The sequence below is a fragment of the Carcharodon carcharias genome, chromosome 2 (assembly GCF_017639515.1).
Source record: "Carcharodon carcharias isolate sCarCar2 chromosome 2, sCarCar2.pri, whole genome shotgun sequence".
Lineage (NCBI taxonomy): Eukaryota > Metazoa > Chordata > Chondrichthyes > Lamniformes > Lamnidae > Carcharodon > Carcharodon carcharias.
Genome location: NC_054468.1, coordinates 204231133 through 204257608, shown reverse-complemented (window position 1 = coordinate 204257608; position 26476 = coordinate 204231133). Strand labels below are relative to the sequence as shown.

The 26476-nt window shown below is 40.9% G+C and overlaps 1 protein-coding gene across 5 annotated transcripts in view; it reads left to right on the top strand.

Annotated features, from left to right (window-relative positions):
• camkmt (calmodulin-lysine N-methyltransferase) overlaps positions 1-26476 on the top strand; it is a 322062-nt gene that overhangs the window by 261052 nt on the left and 34534 nt on the right. For 2 of the 5 annotated variants that reach the window (XM_041178496.1, XM_041178487.1), the window contains exons 8-10: positions 15689-15763; positions 17607-17670; positions 19028-19159. In XM_041178496.1, coding sequence (XP_041034430.1) covers positions 15689-15763; positions 17607-17670; positions 19028-19159 — 271 coding nt within the window. Of the gene's footprint in view, positions 1-15688; positions 15764-17606; positions 17671-19027; positions 19160-21858; positions 24615-26476 lie in introns of those variants that run through there. The other 3 variants (XM_041178505.1, XM_041178514.1, XM_041178522.1) reach the window with 3 other exon arrangements.

Genomic DNA, 26476 nt, shown 5'->3' with positions numbered 1-26476 from the left:
GCTCAGTATTAACATCAGCTGGGATCGTAATAGCTGTATGATGCTTGTTAGTTGAATTCTTAAAGCCAGAGCCAGACCATATATAATAAATTGAGAAGGGAAGTGAAGAGGAAAATAAGACTTGCAAAGAGAGAATAAGAGAATATAATGAGAGTTAACCTAAAAAGGAACCCAAAAATCTTCTCCCAGCATGGAAATATTAAGTGTGTAGTAAGAGGTAGCCTAGGACCCATTAGGAACAAAGAAGTTGATAGATGCTTAGTAGCACAGGGCAAGGCTAGAATTCTTAATGAGTATTTTATATCGGCCTTTACTAAGGAAGAGGACGCTGATAAAATATTGGTAGAAGTGGAGATGATGAAGTTATTGAATGTTATGAAAATTGATAGGCAGGATGTCCTGAAAAGGCTGCCTGTGCTTAGAGTGGATAATTTGCCTGGTCCGGATGGCCTGCATCCCAGATTGTTAAAAGAAGTGGGAGAGGAGCTTATGAATGGGCTTGCCATAATCTTCCCTACATTGAGGGGACATTGACACCCTTATTTAGGAGAGGATAAGGACATTCCTAGTAACTACAGACTGGTCAGTTTATCATCAGTGATGGGTAAGATTTTAGAAACAACAAACGGGGGAAACAATCAACGGGCAAATGGAGGGGCTTGGTCTAATTAAGGAGAGCCAGCATGGATTTGTAAAATGCATATTGTGCTTGATTAATCTCATTAAGTTTTTTTATGAAATAAAAAGGTTGATAAAACAATGATGTTGTTTGTGTGGCATTTAATAAAGTGTTTGACAAAGTACCACATAAAAGGCTGGTTAACAAATATGAGGCTTGGGGAATAGGAGGGTCAGTGTCAGCTTGGATAAAAATTGGCTTCAGGACAGAAAACAGTGAATTGTGACAGATGCTTGTTTTTCAGACTGGATGATGTTAGGCAATGATGTTCCCCAAGGTTCAGTGCTAACACCACTGCCTTTTTTTATATATATGTGTAACTTGGATATTGGATACACAGTAAAATTTAATAATTTACCCATGATACAAACTTGGACTTGTGGCAAACAGTGAGAATAATATCAATCACTTGCAACAGGATAGGTAGGTGAGCAGAATGGGCAGACCAGTGGCAGATGGAATTTAATGCCAAGAGAAGTGAGCAGATTCATTTTGGCAGAAGGGATAGGGAGAGGCAATAAAGACTTAATGGCACAGTTCTTAAGAGTGTGCAGGGACAGAGGGGCCATGATGCCCATATTCATAGATTATTGAAGGTGGCAGGACATATTGAAAGAGTAATTTACAAAGCAATATGGTATTTTGGGCTTCATTAATAGTGTATTGAGTACAAAAGCAGGGAGGTTATGCTGAACCTTTATAAAGCTCTGATTAGGCCACAGCTGGAGTATTGTGTTCAGTTCTGGCTATCACACTTTAGGAAGGATGTGAGGGTGTAGAGGAGATTTGTAAGAATGGTTCCAGGATGAGGAATTTTGGCTACATGACTGGGTTGGAGAAACTTGGATTGTTCTTTTGGGAGCAAAGGAGATTGAGGGGAAATTTGATAGAGGTGTACAAAATTATGACAGGGTTAGATCAGGTAGACAAAGAAAAACAGTTCCATTTGTTGATGGTACAAGGACTAGGGGACATAGATTTAAGGTTATGGGCATAAGATGAAGGGGGATGAGAGGTAGAGAGTGACAATGACCTGGAAATCACTACCTATGAGGATGGTGGAAGAAGAGCCGATTATTCATTTCAAAAGGAAATTGGGTGGGCACTTGAGGGAAATAAACTTGTAGGGCTACAGGGATAGAGCAGGGGAATAGGATTAACCGGATTGCTGTACCAGCTGTCATGAATTCAGTGGGCTGAATGGTTCCTTCTATGCTATGGTGACTCTATGACTCTAAGCGTACAAGTATCAGAAAACATTTCTCTCATCTCTTTTCTGTCTCCCACTCTCAGTCATTCCACTTTTTTCCCCTTTTGTTGATGGACACTTCCTCACAATCATTTTCTTTTGTTTTTGCCTTCACAGCAAACGTAAACATTCTGTCCCATTCCGCCACAATATATTTGAAAGTAAGACAATGGAGGGCAAAACATGCTATGCAAGCATGGTCTTGATCCACATTGAGATCCAGCAAGTGTGTCTCTCATAGGGTAGATCATAGAATAAGACTAACAATGGAAGTCTTGAGATGCCTGCCCTTATACCTTAAGATGACATGAGTGCAGGCAACCAACTTTGATGTGAGTAAGCAATTTTAAAAAACGGTCTCAAACATTCTAACAAATAAGACATTGCAGTTTTAGAACAAATCATTTTAGGCATAAGAAGCAGCTTTACTCTTTGAATTAAACAGATTGCATTATAATGAACAAAGGCTTTTGGAGGGAATGATGCATGCAAGTCATAGAATTTGTGGGTGTAAAACACAACAAAAAAAGGCTAGCTCAAACCTGAACTAATCAGAAATATAAAGCCTAGGATGGCTATTAGAATTATGCAGAAATTTGGTCAGATTGTGTTTGAAATAAGGTGCTCAATTTTAGGAACTCCACCTTGTGAAAGATAAACAGGCCTTCAGGGAGTCCCAATAATGACGCACTAGGATGATAACTTGAGATGAAAGCACTTGGCTATTATGAGAAATAGGTAAACTTGGGTTATATTCTTCAGATATGAGGCGTTAAGAGCTAATCCGATTGTGGTAAAGGGATTTAATAACGTAAACATTCTTTCCTCTTGTAGGGGAATCTAGAACAAGGGGACATAATCTTTAAATTAGAACTAAGTCAGTTAGTAGTGAAACCACAAAGATTTCCTTTATACAAAGGCTGAGAGAACATAGAATGTGTTATCCCAGGAGGCTCAATGTGCAGAATCAAATGTTGTGTTTAACAGGGAAGTGGATGCATATTTAGAAAGTGAAGTGAGTAAGGTTTGTGAAAAAAGGCAGGTAAATGCAATTAAAGGGATAAAGAACTGCCATTGCTTATAAAATGGCACACACCGGATAAGCAAAAGTTACTTGCCCTCGCTTTATGAATCGATGCACTTAATTGTTTTTACCTGTTCTACTCGTGATAAAAAAAATTGTGAAAAACACATGGATTTCTTCATCTCTACCTATATAGACTACCTCACTTAAGGACCCCTACCCTTCCCAGCTCCTAACTCCTCCTACTCACTCCCTTGGAAAACACCTTTACAGTTCTTCTCCATCGCTAATGCCTGCTCTTTGTACATAATTTCATAAGACCTACTTGCTGCCCACTTGATCCCTTCACCACTCAATTCCTGACCACCTAAATCCCAGGTAGGCCTCCATGCTTGTAATGTTAAAGCCTCTCTTTCTTCTGGCATTGTGCCTATCCCTTTCAAGAATACCATTATCAAAAGCTCCACGTCATGCAATTTCTCCTTTCCTATTACCGCCCCATTTCTAACCTCACTTTCCTCGAACATGCCACCTTCTCCCAGCTCCATGCCCATCTCTTGCTTAGCTCAATATATATACCTCTCCAGTCTGACTTTTATTATTCTCACAGCACCAATTATCCTTGCCAGTCACAAATGGCATCCCTTGACTATGATTGGGGTGACTTTTTTCCATCTTTGCATCTTTCCGCTCCTATTTATCCAAACAGCCAGTTTTCTCCTCCTAACCCACACTATCACCTCTGGAGTTGCCCCCACTCTCTTTATCATCTTTTTGATGTACCTTGGTGTCATCACCCATAACCATGGGATTTATTTCCACACTTATGCTGACAATAAGAAACTTTACCTCTCCACCACCTCCCTCAATCCCACAACTGCCCCTATGCTTTCAAACTGTCTGTCTAACATAAGGACATAGAAAAGCTACAACTTCTTGCAATTTGTGCATCAGCAAGATAAAAGCAAACATTTTCAACTTCCAAAGTAAACTTTACTCCATTGCCACTGACTCTATTCTCCTTCTTAGTGACTTGCTCAGCTCACAGAAAACCTCTATGTCCAGTTGAACTTCAAACTTTGTATCCTATTGATTCGCAGAACCCATTATTTTGATTTCCGCAACACTATTTGTCTCTGTCCCTCAGTCAAACTGCAAATTTCATAACTTGTAAGAGCATCCATCCCAAGCCTTTTTATTTCCTGATTCTGGCCATTTGTGGCTTATTCCCCACCCCTCACTCTGACTATTGCTGGCGGAACTTTCAGCCGCCTCGACCCACTCTCTAGAACTCCTCAGCAAACCTCTTCACTTCACAATGTTTTACTCTACTCTTAATCTTCAAACTCCATCATTTCAACCAATCTTGTTGTTCATCCCTCCTAGTTTCTTCCTTCACCACTCTCTCTTCCTTCCCCCTCTCTTTCCACTGGGACATTTGGTACATTAAAGGAACCAGTTATTGGTGATTTATGTTGTACTGCTAATATACTGCAGGATAAGTTGATTTGCAACATAGCATTTCTCACTCTCTGTAAATGGATCCTCATGATCAATTCTTAGTAATTTTGGGAATATTTTGGCCTATTCTTTGACTATTGACTGACTCCATTGAGTAAACAACAAGAGCTTGCATTTGTATGGTACCTTTAACATCATAAAACTTCCCAAGGAGCTATACAGGAGCATTATGGAACAAAATTTAATACTGAGCCACAAAGCAGATATGAGGCCAGATGACCAAAAGCTTGGTCAAGGAGAGAGGTTTTGAAGAGTGGGAAGCAAGGTGGAGAGATATAAGGAGGGAATTCCAGCGCTTGGGGCCTAGGCAACTGGAGACATGACCACCAATGATAGAGTGATTAAAAGCAGGAATGCTTAAAGAGGTCAGATATTACAGATGGAGGGAAGGGCAAGACCATGGAGGGATTTGAAAAAAGAATGAGAATTTTTACAGCAAGACGTTGCATGACTGGATGCCAATGTAGACCAGTGAGAATAAAGGGAGCTGGGTGTGTAGGACTTGCTGCAAGTTGGGACATGGGCACCAGAATTTTGCAGTTTGCAGGGGTTGGCAGGCTAGAACATGGGATACCGACCAGGAGTGCATTGGAATAATTAAGTCTACATGTAATGAAGGCATGGATAGGGTTTCAGCAGCGGATAAGCTGAGGCAAGATAGAAATGGGTGATGTTACAGAGGTGGAAAAGGGCAGTCTTGGTTACTGTGCGGATATGTGGTTGAAAGCTCATCCCTGGGTCAAATATAACACCAAGGTTACGAAGAGTCTGGTTCAGCCACAAACAATTGCCAGGTAGTGGGATGGAGTCAGTGGCAAGGGAACCAGTCTATGACTGGGGCTGAAGACAAAAGCTTCCATCTTCCTAATATTTAGATGAAAGAACTTTTTGTTCATCCAGTACTGCTTGTCAGGCAAGCAGTCAGACAATTTTGAGATAGAGTGGGGTTAAAGAAAGGCGGAGGTGAGGTAGAGCTGGGTGTCATCAATGTACATATGGAACCTGATGCCATGATTTTGCATGCTGCCGCTGGGGGGCAGCATTGCAGATGTGAAAAAGGCAAGGACCAAAGATAGATCTTTTGGAAACACCAGAAGTTAATTATACGGGAATGAGAAGAGAAGCCATTGCAGGTGATTATTTTATACCTTAATGGGATGTGGGCATTACTGGCAAGGCCAGCATTTGTTGCCCATCCCTAATTGCCATTGAACTGAGTGGCTTGCTAGGCCATTTCAGAGGGCAGTTAATAGTCAACCACATGGCTACGGGTCTGGAGTCACGCGTAGGCCAGACCAGATAAGGATGGCAGATTTCCTTCCCTAAAGGACATTAGTAACCAGATGGGTTTTTACAACAATGAATAATAATTTCATGGTCACCATTATTGAGACTAGCTTTATAATTGAATTCAAATTCCGCCATCTGCCATGGTGGGCTTTGAACCTGGGCATCTGGATTATTCGTCCAGTGACATTACCACTATGCCACTGTCCCCACCACTGTTTGCTGTTGAAATCAGGCAAGTGCAATCCTACCCCCTGGATGATGGTGGAGGAGCGCTGGAGTAGAATTGCAGTTATATCAAAGGCTGCAGAAAGGTTGAGGAGTAATAGTTTAACTTTGTCACAGTCAACTATGATGTCATTTGTGATTTAGTTAGAGCTATTTTGGTATTATAACGGAAGCAGAAACCGGAATGGACGATTCAAATAAGGGGTTCCAAGAAAGATGGGCATGGGAGACAACAACACATTCAAGACTTTGGTATGGAAAAGGAGGTTTGTGATGGAGTGGTATCTTGCAAGGGTGGAGGGGTGGGTTGGGGGAGCGGGGGGGCGTCGGTGATTGGTTTTTGTGAGGAGAGGGGTGATGACTGAAGATTTGAAGGAGAGGAAGACAGTACCTGAGGAGACAGAACCATTAATAATGTGGGCTAACTCAGGAGTCAGGATGTTAAGTGATCTGCAATTTAGTAAGAATGGAATCTTGGGGGCAAAAGGTGGGCCTCATCAACAAGATGAGCTTGGAGAGGACATGACGGGAATTAGGAGAGAAACTAGAGAAAGATGCATGTTCAGAGTTAGGGCAAGGAGGACTTAGAGGAAGTTTGTCCCAGTTGGCTGGGGGAAAGAGGAAAGCAGCAGATGCACCTGAAAGGATGGCCTCAATCTTACTAACAAATTCTATTAGCTCATCGCATTTATCGTTGTTTATGAGAGTGGAGGCGGCAGGGGAGGGTGGCTTAAGAAGATGTTTGATGACGGAGAAGAGAAGTCAACTTCGTCTTTGCCTTCCTGGATGATCTTTGAATAGTGGGCAGTTTTAGTGGTGTAGAGCATGGCCCTATAATACAAGTTTTCTAGTTTGATCCAGTGATTAATGGTGAAACTAGTTATTCGCCAGGGATATTCAGTCTGTGCCTTTGGACTTAAGGGAGCCAAGAGTGACCTATTATTGTTAGGGTGATTAAATTTAATAGTTCTAGTGAGGACAAAGACATCAAAGATGATGCAGAGGGTGTGATTTTAAAGAAGTAAAAGATCATGATGAATTAAAGAGGTGGTGGCATAGTGGTGTTGTCACTGGACTAGTAATCCAGAGACCCAGGGTAATGCTCCGGGAACCCACTGTGGCAGATGGTGGAATTTGAATTCAATCCATAAAGTCTGGAATTAAAAGTCTAAGGATGAACATGAAATTATTGTCGATTGTCATATATAAGAATTACCATCTGTTTTACTAATGTCCTTTAGGGAGGGAAATCTTACCTTGATTGGCCTACTTGTGACTCCAGATCGACAGGAATGTGGTTGACTCTTAAAAGCCCTCTGAAATGACCTAGCAAGCCACTCGGTTGTAGCAAACCACTAGAAAGTCAATAAGGAATGAAACTGGGCAGATCATCTGGTATTGACCTGGAAATGACAATGGCAAAGTCCTCCTTACTAACTTCTGGGGCCTTGTGTCAAAATTAGGAGAGCTGTCACATAGACTATTCAAGCAACAGTCTGACATAGTCATACCCACGGAATCATACCTTAAAGATAATGTCCCAGACCATCCCTGGGTATGTCCTGTCCCACTGGCAGGACAGCCGCAGCAGAGGTGGACAGCCGCAGCAGAGATGGCAGGAGGGAGTTGCCCTGGGAATCCTCACACCGACTCCAGACCCCCATGAAGTTTTATGGCATCAGGTCAAAAATGGGCAAGGAAACCTGCTGATTACCATGACACCACCCCACCCCCCCCCCCCGCCCCCCCACACCCCCACCCCCCCCAATTGTTGAATCAGTACTCCTCCATGTTGAACACCACTTTGAGGAAGCACTGAGGTGGCAAGGGTGCAAAAAATACTCTGGGAGGGGGATTTCAATTTCCATTACCAAGAGTGACTTGATAGCACCACTACAGATCATGTTGGCCCAATCCTTAACGACATATTTGCTTGACTGGGTCTGCGGCACTTGGTGAGTGAACCACAAAGAGGGAAAAACATACTTGACCTCATCCTCACCAACCTGCCTGCCACAGATGCATCTGTCCATAACAGTATTGGTAGGAGTAACCACCGCACAGTCCTTGTGGAAACAATGTCCCATCTTCACATTGAGGATATCTGCACTCATGTTGTGTGGCACTACCACCGTGCTAAATGGGATAGATTTCAAACAAATCTAGCAACTCAAGGCTGGGCAACCATGAGGTGCCGTGAGCCATCAGCAGCAGCAGAATTCTACTCAGCCACAATCTGTAACCTCATGGCCAGGCATATCCCCCACTCCACCATTACCACCAAGCCACGGATTCAACCCTGGTTCAATGAAGAGTGCAGAATGGCATGCCAGGAGCAGCACCAGGCATATCCAGAAATGAGGAGTCAATCTGGTGAAGCTACAACACAGGACTACTTGCATGCCAAAAAGCAAAAGTAGCATGAGATAGACACAACGATTCCACAACCAACGGATCAGATCTAAGCTCTGTAACCCTGCCACATTCAGTCGTGAATGGTGGTGGACAATTAAACAACTCACTGGAGGAAGAGGCTCCACAAATATCCCCATCCTCAATGATGGGGGAGCCCAGCACATCAGTGCAAAAGATAAGGCTGAAGCATTTGCAACAATCTTCAGCCAGACGTGCCAAATGGATGATCCATCACAGCCTCCTCCAGAGGTCCCCTGCAACACAAGTGTCAGTTGCCAGCCAATTTAACCCCGCGTGATATCAAAAAACAGCTGAAGGCACTGGATACTGCAAAGGCTATCGACCCTGACCATATCTCAGAAATAGTACTGAAGACTTCTAATCCAGAACTTGCCGTGCTTCTAGCCAAGCTGTTCCAGTACAGCTAAAAATGGGCACCTACCTGGCAAGGTGGAAAATTGCCTAGGCATGTAATGTACACAAAAAGCAGGACAAATCCAAACTGGCCAATTACCTACTTTTGATCATCAGTAAAGTGATGGGAGGGGTCATCAAGCTCTGAAGAAGCTGAATAAAAACAAGATGTTCAAGAACCTTGCAAAGAAGTATGATGCTTTCCTTGCCTCGGAGTCCTTTATTAAACAGATTCCTCGTAACCTGGGTCCAGGCTGAACAAGGCTGGCAAATTTCCCTCTCTCCTCACTCACAATGAGAACATGCTAACCAAAGTGGATGAAGTCAAATCGACCTTCATGTTCCAGATGAAAAAAGGTGCTGTGCTTGGCAGTTGCAGTGGGCCACATTAGAATGACTGAAGAGGGGCTGGTCGTTTGGTCATCAGCTTCCTAGTTTCATTGCTGAAGAAGAACTGGCAGAACATGCATGCCCTATACATCAAAAGCAGTATGGGCAAGCCTCAGCACCTCTACTGAGTGCTCTGTGCTGTTGTATATTTTAAATATAATGTTTTACAGCAAAATAAAATAGTGCTATCAAACGGCACTTGCTAAGCAATAACCTGCTCACTGATGCTCAGTTTGGGTTCTGCCAGGGTCACTCAGCTCCTGACCTCATTACAGACTTGGTTCAAAGATGGAGAAAAGAGCTGAACTCGAGGTGAGGTTAGAGTGCCTGCCCTCTCAAGGCAACATTTGACCAAGTGTGGCATCAAGGAGCTCTAGCATAACTGGAGTCATACCTAGCACAAAGGAAGATGGTTGTGGTTATTGGAAGTAAATCATCTCAGTTCCAGGACATCACTGCAGGAGTTCCTCAAGGTAGTGTCCTAGGCCCAATCGTCTTCAGCTACTTCATCAATGACCTTCCTTCCGTAATAAAATCAGAAGTGGTGATGTTTGCTGATGATTGCAGAGTGCTCAGAACCATTTGCGTCTCCTCAGATACTGAAGCAGTCCATGTCCAAATGCAGCAAGACCTAGACAATACCCAGGCTTGGGCTGATAGGTGGCAATTAACATTCTTGCCACAAAAGTGCCAGGCAGTAACTATCCCCAACAAGAGAGAATCTAACCATCGCTCCTTGACATTCAATGGCATTACCATCACTGAATCCCCCACTATCAACATCCTGGAGGTCCCATTGGCCAGAAACTGAACTGGACTGGCCATATAAATACTGCAGCTACAAGAGCAGGTCAGAGGCTAGGAATCCTGCGGTGAGTAACTCATCTCCTGACCCACCAAAGCCTGTCCACCATCTACAAGACACAAGTCAGGAGTGTGATGGAATACTGTCCACTTGCCTGGATTAGTGCAGCTTGAATAACACTCAAGAAACGCATCACCTTCCAGGACAAAGCAGCCCACTTGACTGACACCCATCCACAAACATTCACTCCCTCCACCCACTTATGCACAGTGGCAGCAGTGTGTATCATCTACAAGATGCACTGCCGGAACTCACCAAAGCTCCTTAGACAGCACATTCCAAACTCATACTGCTACCACCTAGAAGGACAAGGGCAACAGACACATGGGAACCTCCACCACCTGGATGTTACCCTCCAAGCCACTCACCATCTTGACTTGGAAATATATCACCGTTCCTTCACTGGGTCAAAATCCTGGACCTCCACCCTAACAGCACTGTGGGTGTACCTACACTACATGGACTTCAAGGAGGCAACTCATTACCACCTTGTGAAGGGAAATTAGGGATGGGCAACAAATGCTGGCCTAGACAGTGATGCCCACATCCCCTGAATGAATAAAAGAAATTAAAGACCAAAGGCTTGACAGTTGGAAATTTGAAAATGCAGAGCTAAGTGACTTGGGAGAGTTTTTTTCCCAGGATCAGACACAGAAAGATGTGGGATTGGGAGGGGAATACAAAGAAATGATTCAAAATTATTTGTTTATGCGAAACAGTGAGGTTACAACTCACTCACTGGAAATGCTACTTCACAGAGTCAGATTGACCATCAATATGCTCCAGTCTAAACTGACATGGTTGCTCTGGAATGCACATGCTGCTGATCATGTAATTTAGAAACACAATGACATTTTTCAAGCGTAAATGACAGGGTGGCAGAGACAGCATATCATCTTAAGAAACACTTTTTCTGTTTGAAAAGGCAATTGGTCAACAATATTAGCACCTAAGTCTTAAATGGCAACTCGGAATGTGTATCCACAAACAGTGCATGATAACTGTTTGCCTTTATTGTTTTACAAAAAAACATCCTCCTATAGAACTACATCAAATTGCTTGGTTGAAAGTCAGTTCTAATTTGGGCTCCTTACAGAATTGTTATAACTTCAACTATACGTTAGAAATTTATGGCTCCCTTATTTAAAATTAGGGAAATGGGGGAAGTGGGAGTAAGGGAACCAACTCAGCTCCCAGACCATCTGCATACAATTGTTGTAGTCATACTTACTTAAAAAATGCTCAATATGCCACGCCCTCAAACTGGGTCACGAGTCACATTCCCAAACCAGTGTATGAGCTGCACCCGAAACCCAAGTTCTTAAATGATGAAAACCTATCCTTAGCTATAACTTCTACCTTAAATTTTGTGGTGCAGCCATTGATCTGGTGCTCAGTTTGATATATGGGTACAACCACTGCTTTGGTTTATGTATCATGATTTCAATGATTGGCAGGGTTATTGAGTCCAACAATGCAAGAAAAACAAACTGAAATCAACATTCAAACACCGAGATTAATGACTGGTGTTTATTCAGTAATGTCACTAGACTAGTAATCCAGAAGCCCAGGCTAATGCTCTGGGGACGAGTTCAAATCCCACCACGGCAGCTGGTAGAATTTAACATCATTTGATAAATTTGCAGTATACTGCTAGTCTCAGTAATGGTGACAATAATGACTAACATTGTTGTAACAACCCATCTGGAAATCTGCCAACCTTACTTGGTCTGGCCCACAACAATGTAGTTGACTCTTAAATGCCCTCTGAAATGTTCAGTTCAAGGGCAATTAGGGATGAACAACAAGAACTGGCCTTGCCAGTGATGCCCAAATCCCTTGAAAAATTTTTTTAAAGAAGCACCTTTACAACAGCTTAACAATATAATTTTAAAAAATTAGAATCCTGAAGTTATGCCTGATTTTTGATTAGAGCTTTAAACAAGAGTGCAGCTAGGCAATTGGTATTGCCCAATATCCATCATTCTTCATTTCATTTATTACATGCCAATAAAAAGAAGCCACGGATTTATAGCAAGATACCCAACTTTCTGTCAGTTAGGTTATTTACAAAGAATAGGTTAGGGAACTCTGTAGTTAGTGGATAATTGCACAATTCAACATAGTGCAGATAAATAAAGGTCCCATTTTCTGAGCTTGGACAACAGTTAGGATGTTGTCTAGATTCATATGTAAAGACTACTACATAAATGTGTGAGTTACTGGCAGGTGGACAGTAATTACAAAATTGTACTTAGGACAAGTTAGTGCCTTCAGGAGAAAATTGGAGGAGGAAAGTAAGAGATTAATGGCTGGTTCAGACAACCTAACATTCAAGCAGAAAATTAAGCCTTTAGATTCACAAACAGAACCAACTCCCTTTTTATGATCTGAATCTACATATTCTCTGCTGAATGAGTTCTCAATCTTTGTATACATTTTGTTCTTCATTACTAAAACATTATGTGGACAGTATGTTGAGATATTCAATTTGTTGGAGTTGGCAAATGCTTAAATGAAAGATATTCTTGTTAATTTATGAAACAAATGGTCATAATTAAATGCCATCATCCAGCATGATAAGCTTGTAGTCCTATCGGTTCAGAGAACTTTAGCTTGGAGTCACTTGAAATAATAACTGTCTTAAATAAACTTAAGATTCAACCTGGCAGCTTCAGAAGCAAGTCCTGGGGCCCAGTTCTAGTCAGTGCGCATCGTTTGGGTTTGTTAAGGAAAAAAAATTGTGTGTTACACAAGCAGTTCTAACTTTGTGCTTTGGAATGAATAGTATGCACTTTTATGCTTCGTTTAGACAGCATTTACTGATTTGTATGCATTGAACTTCTCGCCTGGTGTTTAAAATTGAAATATTCAGAGAGTGCAAGCAGCAAGGATACCTGACGCTTTTTTAAACCTGCTTTGACACCACACTGGAGTTGCATTGCATGCGGTGTTGAATTCAAGCAGTAAGTCTATAGCCCTTGAGGGCATCTCACTCTGCTTCTCTCAGACTCAAGCCAGGCCCTGACTCCAAATGTATACTGCAACTTTATATGAGATTTCCACACAGCAGGAATGCTAAATTTGAGTGAGTTTTTATTCTGAATTCTGGTAGTTGCATTCCTTACTTTCGAAGAAAGCCTCACTCAAATGAACAAAAACTTGACGGGCTAACTTCAAGCTTGTTTTTGAGCTCATTAACAAAATAATGAAATGCGATTGCCTAGATTTTCATATTTCACCAATCTCCTGTGATATTGCACATGGGGAGTCAAAACCAAATATGGCCTGTAAGTGAGGTTCGATAATAAGGGTCATTGGTTCAAAGGCACACAAATTTAATTCAGTTCTCATTTTAAAATCATACATTCTGCCCTCATTATTTTCATACAATGGGCGCTGTTTTTATATTATCATATAATTAAGTAGCCAAATGTACGACATTTTGGGAAGCAGTGAAAAAGTTAGGACACAGATGTGTCTCTACATCGCAGGCTGGGGAACTGGGAGACACAAAACTACAGTATGATAGTGCCACAATTTGGCAGAAGGCAGTAGTTAGTGTGTGAAAAGTTTACATACACCATTTCCATTATGGCTATGGACACTGGAATTTATAATTGAAATTGTTGACACAAAAATATGACCAAAATATGACAGCAGGAAGTGAGGTTTTGTAAACATGAGACTTTTAATGCATTACATGTCAACCCCCTATGGTCTTACACATTTTGTGGTGAAGGTGAGGTATGGTGGAGGGAATTAATTCCTGTGTCTGGAAATAGTGTTAAAGGCCAATATTGGAACCGATGACTTTCTCTTAGTAGGTTCCACTGAATTTTTATTTCCAATGACTTCAATCTAAAGGAAAATTTAGAGGGTATTATAGCAGGCAGCTGATACAGTATCATTCTCTTACAATATCGCCCAAGGTTAAAATTACTCACCAACGATTAATGACCAAGTGAAGGCTTCAGTGAAGTCAGGTTAGACATCAGGGAACTAATTGGACCAGAGTGGCCTGACTTAATTCTGTTCCCATTATAAAGTTACACACCTTGTACTTTTATATTTCCATTATCCATTTCTATATAAGAGCCAAATTACACTTGTCACTCTTCCTAGTGACAATGGTCATGGATTCCCTTGGCACTGCTCCCACTCCATCAGCATAACTTCACTGACCGTGCAGCAGAAATCCTGGTTACAGTGTAAATGAGGCTATCACTGCACTTTGAGTGAAGCTGTAGTGGCAGAATGACATCAGGTTCAAGAAAATTCCTGACCATTGAAAATGAGCATGTACAGCACTCTGCTTGTCCACTTGAATTTTAAAGCTAGTAATGGTTTGCTAAATATATTAGCGCTCTGAAGACATTTAAAAACATTCCCCCAATATTTCCACAATGGCCTATTCCACACGGGGCTGGATTTATTTGGGGGGCAGGCCACCCTGCTATAAGGGTCAGACAGCAGTGGACATACCTATAAAAAAGAGGCCCAGCCTGCAGCCATAAAGCGATGTTCGTGGGCTGAACACACTGTGGGTTGGACTGCCACCCTCAGTGGGAGGGAGCCCTGCCCTCAAAAGCTGCTAGCCAGTCAGATTGGAGTTCCAGCAGCACCAGAACTTAATAGTGGGTGCTGCTAGGACTGGAGGGAGGCCCACACAGAACATTGATGGAGTCTGGAACCTTTCTTTTAGGGCAAGGAGGAATCAGACGGCCTAGGGAAGGGGATGGGGGCAAGTGGGTTATGGAGGCCAGGTGGGGAGGAACAAAGTTGGGGGGGTAACATACTTGGGGACGGGCGTTCCCCTGATGCACTCAGGGCACCCTCTCCCACCAAATGACATCACCCCCTTCCTAATTTTTAACCACTTGTGTTTAAAAAAAAGTGGCCTGTCCACTCCCACTCGCCTGCCCATGCCACCACATTATGGCATGGGCAGCATAATATTCATGTCAGTTGACTGTGTTACTTATTTATTTTAAAATGGCAGGCAGGTTGCTGAATTTTGGTGAATTTGGTAATGCTTACTGTATTATGGGGGAACAATCCAGGGGTGGATGGGAGGGTGGTAGGCTTTCTATCCATAACTTTTAATGTGCCAACCACCCCCCCCCCCCCCCAAAAAAAAAGATATGCCCAGCGGCCTGGGTGGGGGTGTCGTAAGGCCCAGCCCTTGGGATATCTCTAGCCAAATGGTTGCACATACAATTTGTAATTGGGGTTTTGTTAGCCATTGTCAGGGTGAGCAGCAATTGAAATGCTACAGTTAGCTTCAGGGATTTGTCCTTGGGATAGAAAAGTTAAGTAGAATTCCCACCTTTTGATCACTATCCAGTGATATCTATGGACTGCATATCAGGTTAGGCCAGAATTGAGCTTAGTAGCAGCGATGTTCATAGATAAGTAGGTTGCTGAAAGTCATTGGGCTCAGACATGAGAAAAGACTACTTGAACTAGGTACTAGAGGGCACCTGGTCCTCATGGAACAGTGTCTCAGCAGGAATCATGGATACAATTGGCTAAAAATACACAGCTAATAGAGGTGTACTGGCTACATGAATAAAGCGATGTAACCTGACTATATATTTGCTACTTGTACTACAGCATAATGCGATGGGATAATGAGACGGATGTGTCTCTTCTGGAAGGACATTTCGATGTTATTATCTGTGCTGATTGGTGAGTATGTACATTTTATATATATAAAATATTATAAATATCATTTTGTGACACACAACATATTCGAGGGATAATTTTTCATGCTTTGTCTGTGTATTTTTTTTGAAAAAGAAAGATTGCTTACCAAAAATCCAAGCAAAGTAAACAGATGAAGTGCAGAGTAGCATAACGGTGACAAATTAATATGCAGCTTCATGTGACAGCTATCAAGTAGTGGTCTATCAGACAGTAACTTCTACCACATTATTTCGAAAGATTGATTTTAAGAGGCATTCCATTTTCTGAAATTGCCTCTTTTTCATGCTTGACGTACCAGTAAATGGACAACTTAGGCAAATTGCTAATAATTATGGCTCAGTGAGAAGCAGTCTGGAGAAAGCAAATGTATCAACATAAACAGCTCTTTCTGCAGATTAAAAAGAGTCAGTTGGCCCCCTTTTCTCCTTTCCAAAAACAAATATCTGACCAATAGTACAGGAATTATTCTTGATATAAATAGAGCTTCAGAATCCATTTTTGTAACTTTGTCAGACAGAGATGTATACGTTATGCCATTTAGCCTGTTGTACCACCTACTGTATCAGATGCCTGTAAAATTATTTTTTTTTAAATTCTGGATTGATTATTGCTAGATACATTATTTCATGTCTAATTCTGCAGTTGTTTATTGTACTGGTGCAAAGACAGATTTCTTTGCTTTGTATAATTTTTTAACCTTCCTAATTGAAAGTAATGCATAGCTTGATCTTTGGTCAACACGGCACTAGTTCACCTCAATTAGGATAGCAGTAAGCATGCCACAGTTGGCCTGACCACACCTGTTCCTGATGGCTATCTAGTCATTGCTGCTGCATTGTGCACAGATATAGATATCAGGTGAGACAGCATTGGATTCAGCTCTGATTCCTGTAGCATCTAACTCTAACAACCCGACACCCTCAGCCCTACTTTGTTAAATAGCTCACTGGCATTCACTGTCTAGTTTCATGTGGAAGCAAGTGGCCAGAAAGTGGACAGCTGTCAGCTTGCATCCATGAAGTCATACCCAACGTTAATTAGTCAACACCTTCTAGAAAGAATAGGGTGAAAATTAGAAAGGAAGAAACAAATAAGTGCAAGTAATGCACAAGGTTGTATTGCTGCATGGACCCCCTCTACCTTATTGCTTTTATATAAGGTAAATGAACTGCATTAGTAATTATGCAGTATAAACCAAAGGTGCATTCTCCAAATCAAACAAAGAGCTAAGCAATGCCATATGATTCCAGCAAGCAATTTAGCAAATGCCTTCCTCACCTAATATTAGAGTGGATACTTCAGGTTTTATTGCAAGGATAAAGATAATGCTGTCAGGATTAGATCAGATTAAGAATGAAGGCAGCCAGGAGAACTGGAGAAGGAGGCTGCGGTCTCCTTTGGAAGCTTATGCATGGCTCACATATGGACTTTCCGCAGATTAAGTAGGTGAAGCGAGGTCCAACCAAAAGATTTAAAATTAAATTTGTTTTTGCACAGTACAGAAATAACTTGCTGTTCAGTCTTTATGCCTATGCTTATTTTAGAATAAACTGTTTGTGTCAAAAGGCAAAGAAATTAGGTGGGACATAAAACACTTTAAGGAAAAACAATATATATCGCAGACCATCTGCTAAATATTGATCAACAGATAAGTAAAAACTACTTTTAAAAAAACAAGTGTTCATTACTCAAATATCTGTCAGACTCCTAACAATTACTGTAACGGATACATGAAAATAACTACTTCTGTTTTTACATAAACCAAACAAAATAGCTTCAAAACCCTTTTCTTGTGTTTCTCTACCACCCCCCCCTTCAATGTTAGCTTGTTTCTGGACCAATACAGAGCCAGCCTTGTTGATGCAATGAAGAGATTACTCAAACCCAATGTAAGTGTGTTTCAATTTTCTTCTGAGCATGGACTTCAGAATAATTAGTCCCCCTGCACAATGATTGAGAATGTAATGGAATGGCAGGATTAATGTCATGTAATACTTTAATACTTATCATGTTCCACTTCAATTGAGTCGTCTTATCTATCTGATTCTTTCTTAATCATAAACTAGAAAACTTCTTGTGTTCAGCTGACTGATAAGATGCACAGTGTAAAGCTAAGGAAATGAAATTGCTCCAAAGATGCATGAGATTTTTTTAAATCAAAGTCTGTCTTGAGTTATCAAAACCTATTACACATTTTTCTTCCTTTTTTAAAAGTTAAACCAGATACTAAATTATTTACCACCATTAGATGTAATATTTTAAATTTTATTATTCCTTTATTTAGTATTACATAATTTAAACAAGATGGAATAATATTGATGCCTTCTTTGAAATAAAGATGATAAACCTTAGAATTTATATGATGCAAGAGTATTTAAATAGTCCAAAATGAATGTTGAAGAAAACTTATTGGAAGGCAATCAGAAACCACTAATTTTGAAATTAAGTGCAATCATTTCTGGCATTGTATAAAACCACGTAAATGCCCATGTTCTCCCAAGGATCAGTTGCCTTCAAGTTTAATCTCAGTCTGTTCTGTATTATCTGATATCTGACATGGCAGCAATAAGGACACTAAAATTGACTTTGGCTCCCTTTGTTTACAAAGGGGAATAAAATTCAATCTAGGGTTTCCACTCGTAGCCACTACTCAGCTGCTCCTTTTATACAGGCTTTGTCTGTCGACATGGGTTTACTGCAGGATCAGGTTAGACTGTGAAGCACTCCGTTGTTGCATAGCTTGTCCAAAACGCTTTGTTTAGACTCTTACCAGTAAAACATCCATGGGCAAGAAATGCTGGTTTTCCTGGGACCGTGTGAGTCATCACCAGAAAGAAGTGGAGAATATTGTAGGAAGAAAAGAAAGAGCAGATACATAAATAAAGTTTATAAAGACCATTCTTCAAAATTACTTATTTCAAATAATTGGTTAATTTTGTTTTAAATTCACACTTTGCTGTTTAATTTATGTTGCTATTGGATAGTTGAATTTTTTTAAGGCAAAAGGTGAATTCACATTATCAGAAATACTACTTGTCATTTGATTTTACATGTATATAAAATTAAAACAGCTTTAATTTCCAAATGTTCAGATTAATGTGGTGTTTAAGTGAGGTGTACAGTGCAATGTAATATGTTAATCCATGTTTCTGTATTGAGCTGTGGAGCACTATGTTGTATGGCTGGTGGGATTGCAGTATTCTTGTCAACAATCAGTAACCATTCATAACTGTATTTTCTTTTTAGGGAAAAGTGCTTGTGTTTGCCCCTCAGAGAGGTGGCACTTTAAACCAGTTTTGCAGCCTTGCAGAGAAAGCCTGTTTAACTGCCCAGAGGCTTATGAATTACGACGACCATGTTTGGAACTTTCATCTCAAGGTCAGAGCTCTGCCGATATTAGGGTAGCATCACAATCCATTTTGCATTAAGAAGGGATCACGAGTTTTTTGGCAGATACCTTAAATGCCTTTGACTACAATATCCCCCCTGGCATCTCCTCCTTTATTATATTAATTATGTTCTTGCGCAGCAAATCCTCTCAGACTACCTTGCCCGAAGCTGTTCATTATAGGAAGTGTTTATTAACACTTTCTACATAATCTTTAGGATAACAGTTCCAATTTTTTTTTTATTATTTTGCTGGGACGTGTACTTACTGGCATTCTGTAAGCCTTTGTAGAGTCTGATTGTGTTCACTACCAGAGTGGTGCCTTTTCCACCCCCAATTCCTCACTATTCCTCATGAGCTTTTACAGAGGCACTGTCTGCTATTTTAGTGACGCTGATCAGCAGTTCTGAGCATATGCATGTTCGAGCCAACAGTATTCAGTAAATGATCAATTTCCCTCTCCTAAAAAGACCGACTTTTCCTGGGTGCTAATTGTCCTCTGAAGCATTGCCCAAATAACCAATCACAAGGTTAGAAAGCTGTTCAACTCTGTGGGCATCACAGCGGAGCACAATACTATCCCCAACTCATGTATACAAATGCAACTGCCCAGCGCTAATCAGAAATGGGAACTTTGGCTGGTGTTTTTTTTCATACTCTTCCTAGCCCAGTGGGATTGCTGCCAGTTGTAACTACTATTCTCCCAAACTGGCTAATAACAGTAAATTCAGCACAGCACAGAAATCAAACCTGGAACTCTCCAAAAATAAAATGGTTCCTCCGAGTATTCTACCCATACATTGAATCACATCCATATATTTTCCATAAACTAAAATCATTCCCATAACCTTCAATCCCAATTCTTGCAAAATAATCATCCAACTTCTGTTTAAAGTAGTTCAGTGAATCAGTGGTAACTGTAGACTTCTTCATGACAGAGCCCGTTTAGTTCAGATTTCAGAGAGCCAGTGTCAATACTACAGTCTCTGCATTTACACTGCTAGACCCAGATATACTTGTTCTGGTGGCAAAATTGATCCAGTGATCTGTGATTTTTGCAATGAAAATTGGCAGATGGACACAGTTCCCTGAAATCAGGATAAAACAAATGCAACTATCAAAGTGTCTTGATTTTGATAGGAGTCAATTGCACACATTAATCGCTCCATGAGAAGAAAATAGCATGGTTCCTCACCTTGTATGTAACTTGATTCCTCTGAATTTATAGTTCTTTTGTCTTCAAAATGCAGTTGAATTTAAAAAAAAACAGTTTGCATCTAGATTTATGAAACTTCCACTATTCCTCTATCAAGATATCCAATCAGATTCCCACCCGATCATTAGTGTCAAAACCGCAATAGCAGTAGTCACCAGTAACATCTTATGCAATGTCTCCCCTCATTCTTCTCGACCTCTTCATTGCCTTCAAACATTCCTCCTCCAACATCTCTTCCCTGATTGTTCAGCTGCATGACACTGCTCTCTGGCTGATTCCACACCTGCTTGTAGCATAATAGATATTACATTGTCTTTATGGGTTTCTTATCTCATGCCTGCACAGTCACCTTCAACGTTCCATTCTTGGCCCCCCCTCTTCATTATTTACATGTTATCCCCTGGCAGTTGGCTGGAAGCATGGGGTGAGCTGATTACACCTAACTACACCTCACTACGTTTTCCATTGCCATGGTTCCCAACTGCCTTTGAGTTCAACTCAGTGATAGCAGTCGTGCCTCTGTGTCAGGAAGTAATGATTTCGTGTCCCAGTGCAGGACTTGAGCATATGATCTAGGTTAATGCTTAACTGCAGCGCTGGGGAACGCTATACTGCTGGACATGCTATCTTTTGAATGAGACCCGGCTGCACTCTGGAGTAAGTTCAAAAGAACCCATGAGACTATTTGAAGAAGAGTGGGGAGCTTCCCCTGGTCTGTTGGCTAATTTTCCTCAACTAATATCACTGAAGAAATTAATTGATCATTCCTCTCATTTTTGTTTGTGGGATCCTCCTGTGTACAAATTGGCTGCTAAGTTTACCTACGTAACAACAGTTGCAAATTAGTATGTAAGATGCATCAACCAAAGGTATACAACTGTCATTCAGCATTTTGGGGAAGAGTATCTGATGGGAGCAATTCCTGCCCTTTTATCTCCTCCCTTCCCACTGCCCAGGGCCCCAAAACACCTTCAAGGTAAAACAGCAATTTACTCATACTTCTTTGAATTTTGTATACTGTAATCATTGCTCATGATGTAGTCCCCTCTACACTGGGGATACCAATGATAGATGGGTGACTGCTTTGCAAAACACCTCAATCCTGTACGCAAATGTGACCTTGAGCTTCCAGTTGCCTGTCATTTTAATTCTTCCTCCCAGTCTAACCTTTCTGTCCTCAGCCTCCTACACTGTTCCAGTAAAGCCCAAAATAAGCTCGAGGCGCAACATCTTGTCTTTCTAATAGGTCTTTACAGCTTTCTGGATTCAACAATGATTTCAACAATTTTGGATCATAACATCTGCCCCAGTGTTTTCAGATGGCAGTTTTTGGTGATATTCCCATTTATATCTCCTCTATATCCATCTTTTGTTTGTTTATGTTACGACTGCAGCTGCTGTTAATGCTGAGCAAGCTAGATTTCAGATTGAAATCCATCTCGGCTGATCATACTTTTATTTTCTGTATTGCAGAAATGAGGAAGAAAGCTACTGTACACAAAAGCTCCAGTGTTAACTTTTAAAAATTTGAAGACTAAACTGTTTATTAAAAGAAAGAAAAGAAGAGATAAAATTTGACGCACAAGATAAAAGATACACAGTTAGAAAGAAATCTTACAAAATAACCCCCAAAATGCTTTATCAAAGGCACACAATACAGCTCTCTTTTTGGTAACAGCCCTTATAGATTCCTAACCATAAAATCCAGGAACTATTACCCAAGTCGAGAAATTGCTTTCACTTTGAACAGAAATACAATCTACGACTTCCCAGAAGAAATCCACACTGATGTGTTTTTTCCAAAGGGAGATTCAAAACAAACCATTTCTCAGGACAAATATTCTCTTGGCCCAAAACTGAGTTGTTTTCTTCAATTAAAAACCTTTCTCACAGCTTTTCAGCACACACCAAGGCACAGGAGTTCGCTTTCAATGGCACTCCACCACGCCCGTGTTCCTCCCCCCCGACCCCCACCTCACAGCAACTCCCTACAGTTGAAAACCCTTTTTCATATATATCTTTTCACCCCTTTCATCTCGATCCTCCATTGTCTTTAAATGTCTCTTTGAAAACTCAGGTTCCCAAACATCAAACCTTTCATGTTCCTATTTCACCTCTATTTCGGGTCAATAAAATTTAAAACGTCTGCCCCTGTTTACTCATGAATCTCCTGTAAAATGCAAATGTTCTCTGTTACCTTTTGAGACTTTTTGAAATTCAACAGCTACAAATCAATTTTGAAACTCATCCCCAAATGCTAATTTCAGATCTACTCTTGTTTCCGTGTAAGTTAACACCCACCATAAGGCCTCATTATAAAATGCAAGAAGATAACTACTTTGGTCTTTCATCCTTTAGATTCTACAGACAGTATGACTCCAACAACCTCACCTTTGATTAACCCTGGACACACACAGGCGCACCTTACACAGAATGTATACGTAAACACAGAAATATAAAATTATACGCATATCATCACACTTGTCCCATTATCATCTCCGTTTGTCTTGCACCATCAGCCCCTGTTGTCATTTAATCTCACCTACTCTATCACAGACCTTCCCCCACTCCCCACCTCACCCATATGTGTTTCCCTTCCCTACCTCTGTACTTAAAACCTATTACATCTCTACCTTTTTACTAATCCTGATGGAAGATCATTGACCTGAAACGTTAACTCTGTTTCTTTCTCCACAGATAGTGCCTGACCTGCTGAGTAGTTCCAGTATTTTCTGTAATTTTATGTAAAATATATTGGAATTCTGTGGTTGGTTTTAAAGAGCATCTTAACAGTGGAGGGAGTGGAGAAGTTCAGGGAGGGAGTTCCAGAGCTGAAGGCAGAGCCACAATGGTGAGGCAAAGAAATCGGGAATGTACAGAAGGCCTGAATTGAAGCATCATCAATTTCTTAGAGGATTGTAGGGCTGGAGGAGATTACTGAGAAAGGAAGGAGGCCATGTAGGGATTTCAAGACAAGGCTGAGAATTTAAGAATCAAGGCAGTTCTGGACCAGGCCAAGCATGAATGGAATTTAGTACAAATTAGGATATGAGTAAAGGAGTTTTAGATAAGCTGAAGTTTGTGGGGAATGGGAGACTGGATGCTAGCTAAGAGATCATTGGAATAGTCATGTCTGGAAATAAGAAAGACAAGTTGCTACTTTATAATACCCAATCAGAAAAACTTGTAGTATGGGTTCTAGTGTTTCCCAACAACAACAATAACCTGCATTTATATTGTACCTTTCAAATAGTAAAATGTCCCAGTGCAATTCACAGGAACATTATCAAACAAAATTTGACACCGAGACACTTGGGGATATTAGGACAGATGACCAAAGCTTGGTCAAAGAGGTAGATTTTAAGGAGTGTCGTAAAGAAGAAAAGAATGTGTAGAGTTAGAAAGGGAACTCCAGAGCTTAGGGCCATAGTGGCTGAAGGCACAGCTGCCAATGGTGAAGCGACTTAAATCGGGAAGTGCAAGAGACTAGAAGTGGAGGAGTGCAGATATCTCAGAGGATTGTAGAGCTGGAGGAGGTTAGTGATGGGAAGGGGGTGTGAGGCAATGGTCAGATTTGAAAACAAGAATGAGAAGTTTAAAATCGAGGCATTTTTTAACTGGGAGTCGATGTCAGCCAGCGAGCACAGGGGATATGGGTGAATGGGTCTCGGTATGAGTTAGGATGCGGGCAGCGTTTCAGATGAGGTTAATTTTGGAATAGCCTTGCCTAGAGATAACAAAGGCGTGGATGAGGATTTCAGCAGCAGATAAGCTGAGGTGGGACTGGGTCGGGCAATGTTACAGAGGTTGAAATAAAATGTTTTGGTGATGGAGAAGATATGTAGTTGGAAGCTCATCTCGATATCAACTGTGACATTGCGACCAGTCTGAATCAGTTTCAGAGAGCTACTGGGGAAGAGGGTTGGAATTCATGGGTAATGAACAGACCAAAGACAATGGCTTCAGGTGAGAAATAGGAATTACTAGGTGCAATACTGTTTCCTGCATGCCTGATAGTGTCAGTTGAAGAATCTACTCAGTGTAATGCTTGAATTGTGATGTGCATGAAAATTTAAAATTGTTTCTCGTTATGTATTGTCAGATCTCCCATTGTATTCCTCACAGTATTTTAGATGATGTGCGGTATCACGGTGGCAAGGGCATCATACAACAAAACAACTTTTTTCACTGTTAATTGTATATTAAACTGGCATGTCCTTTATAGCCACAAAGTCTAATTGTGAGAATTAAACACATCCTGAGGACACTGAGTTTTTTGTGATCAAGGAAGCATGGTGAAGAGTTTCAGCTTGCATCTCAGAAGCACACAGGATCATGAGATTGTTCTGCATTTGTAACAATGTATGGTATTTGCACATATTGACATTTCTTGAATATATTGAAATATGATATATAACATAAGTCACTTATACTAAGCACAGAGAGATTAATATGCAAGTTGATTACCTCCAGTTTTCATCAGCAATACTTCCACCATAATGCACTACAAATTTCCTCCTTGGTTTCATGCAGTTGCCTCCTCTCCTCAATTTGCTTGCCGCCCTTTCCTCAGCTGAAACCGTTCACTACTTCAAGAAGTAGAATACAGGATACCCTCCAATACTTCACCAAGTGGACATTAATCATGGGCGAGCCTTGATGGCAAGTTTAGGGAGGCTATGCAAGTGCTCCTATTCTTATCTAAAAATCACATATGCACAGTTCCATTGGATAACGTACAGGCTGATTCTCCTTTACTCATCTCAGAAACACTAGAATCAATTGTGTTTTCCCCTACCGCCACCTGAGGACAGTTAACTTAACACAGGATGGAACCTGGAACTATCCTCTCATGAATGACACAACAATTCATTTGGATACATTTGCTGAGTCATCGCCGGAGGCTCACTAGCATTTATTAATTTTAAATCCCACAAAATGATCATGCTTTCTGGCTTCAAAATTCTCTGAAGCGTTGGATATACTTCTGGTCTCAGTTTCATTGTCTGATAAGTGATAGATTAGTTGATACCAATAATGGTAGCTGTGTAGATAATGAGAACTGGATTGTCCATTTAAATAAAAACAGAAAATATTGGATATATTCAACAGGTCAAGCAGCATATGTGGTGAGAGAAACAGAGTTAACTTTTCAGATTGATGACCATTCATCGTAACTGGAAAGGTTAGAAATATAGTAGGCTTGAAGCAAGTGAAAGGGAGAGCATGAAATAAAAACAAAAGGGAAGACCTGTGATTGGGTAGAATGACAAGAGTTGATGGAGCAGAGCCAGAGGGAGTGATAATTGGATAAGAAAAGAAGCAAAAGATTTGTCTAGAGGAGGTGTGAATGGCAGAATGATGAACAGCTTCATTCAGAAGCAAAAGCTAGAGAAAAACAAATAAAACTGAAACCTGCAAAGAGAAAGTAAACAAAATGGGGCCAGAGATTACGCTCTGAAATTTTTGAACTCTGTGCTGAGTCCAGAAGGTTGTAAGGTACCTAAGAGAAAAGTTAGGTGCTGTTGCCCGAGCTAGCATTAAGCTTCACTGAAATACTGCAGGAGGTTGAGGACAGAAAGGTCAGAGGGAGAGCAAGGCGTGGAATTAAAATGGCAGGTGGCTAGAAGCTCAGGGTCACACTTGCAGACTGAATAGAGGTGTTCCGCAAAGCAGTTCACCCACTATGTGTTTGCTGTCCCAAGTCTCCCAAGCAGACTGCATTGTGAGCAGCGTTCTGCCATTCACACCTTCCCCAGACACATGCATTGTTTCTTTCCTTGTCCGGTATCCATTGGCCCTGCACCACCAACTCTTTTATCATTTAACTTCTCATGGCTTCCACCCTATCATAGGCCTTCCTTTTTGTACAATTTTCACACTCTGCTCTTTCACTTGCTTAAAACCTATTACACGTCTAGCTCTTCCCAGTTCTTTTTTATTTCAGACTTTCAACATCGCAGTATTTTGCTTTTGTCCTTTTAATAATGTGCTTGTGCTCACACTTGAGGGTATCTGTAAAATACAAGAACAAATTAGTATTATTCCTCTAGTGAGCACTTTTACAAAATTTTCATTTCATATTTCAACT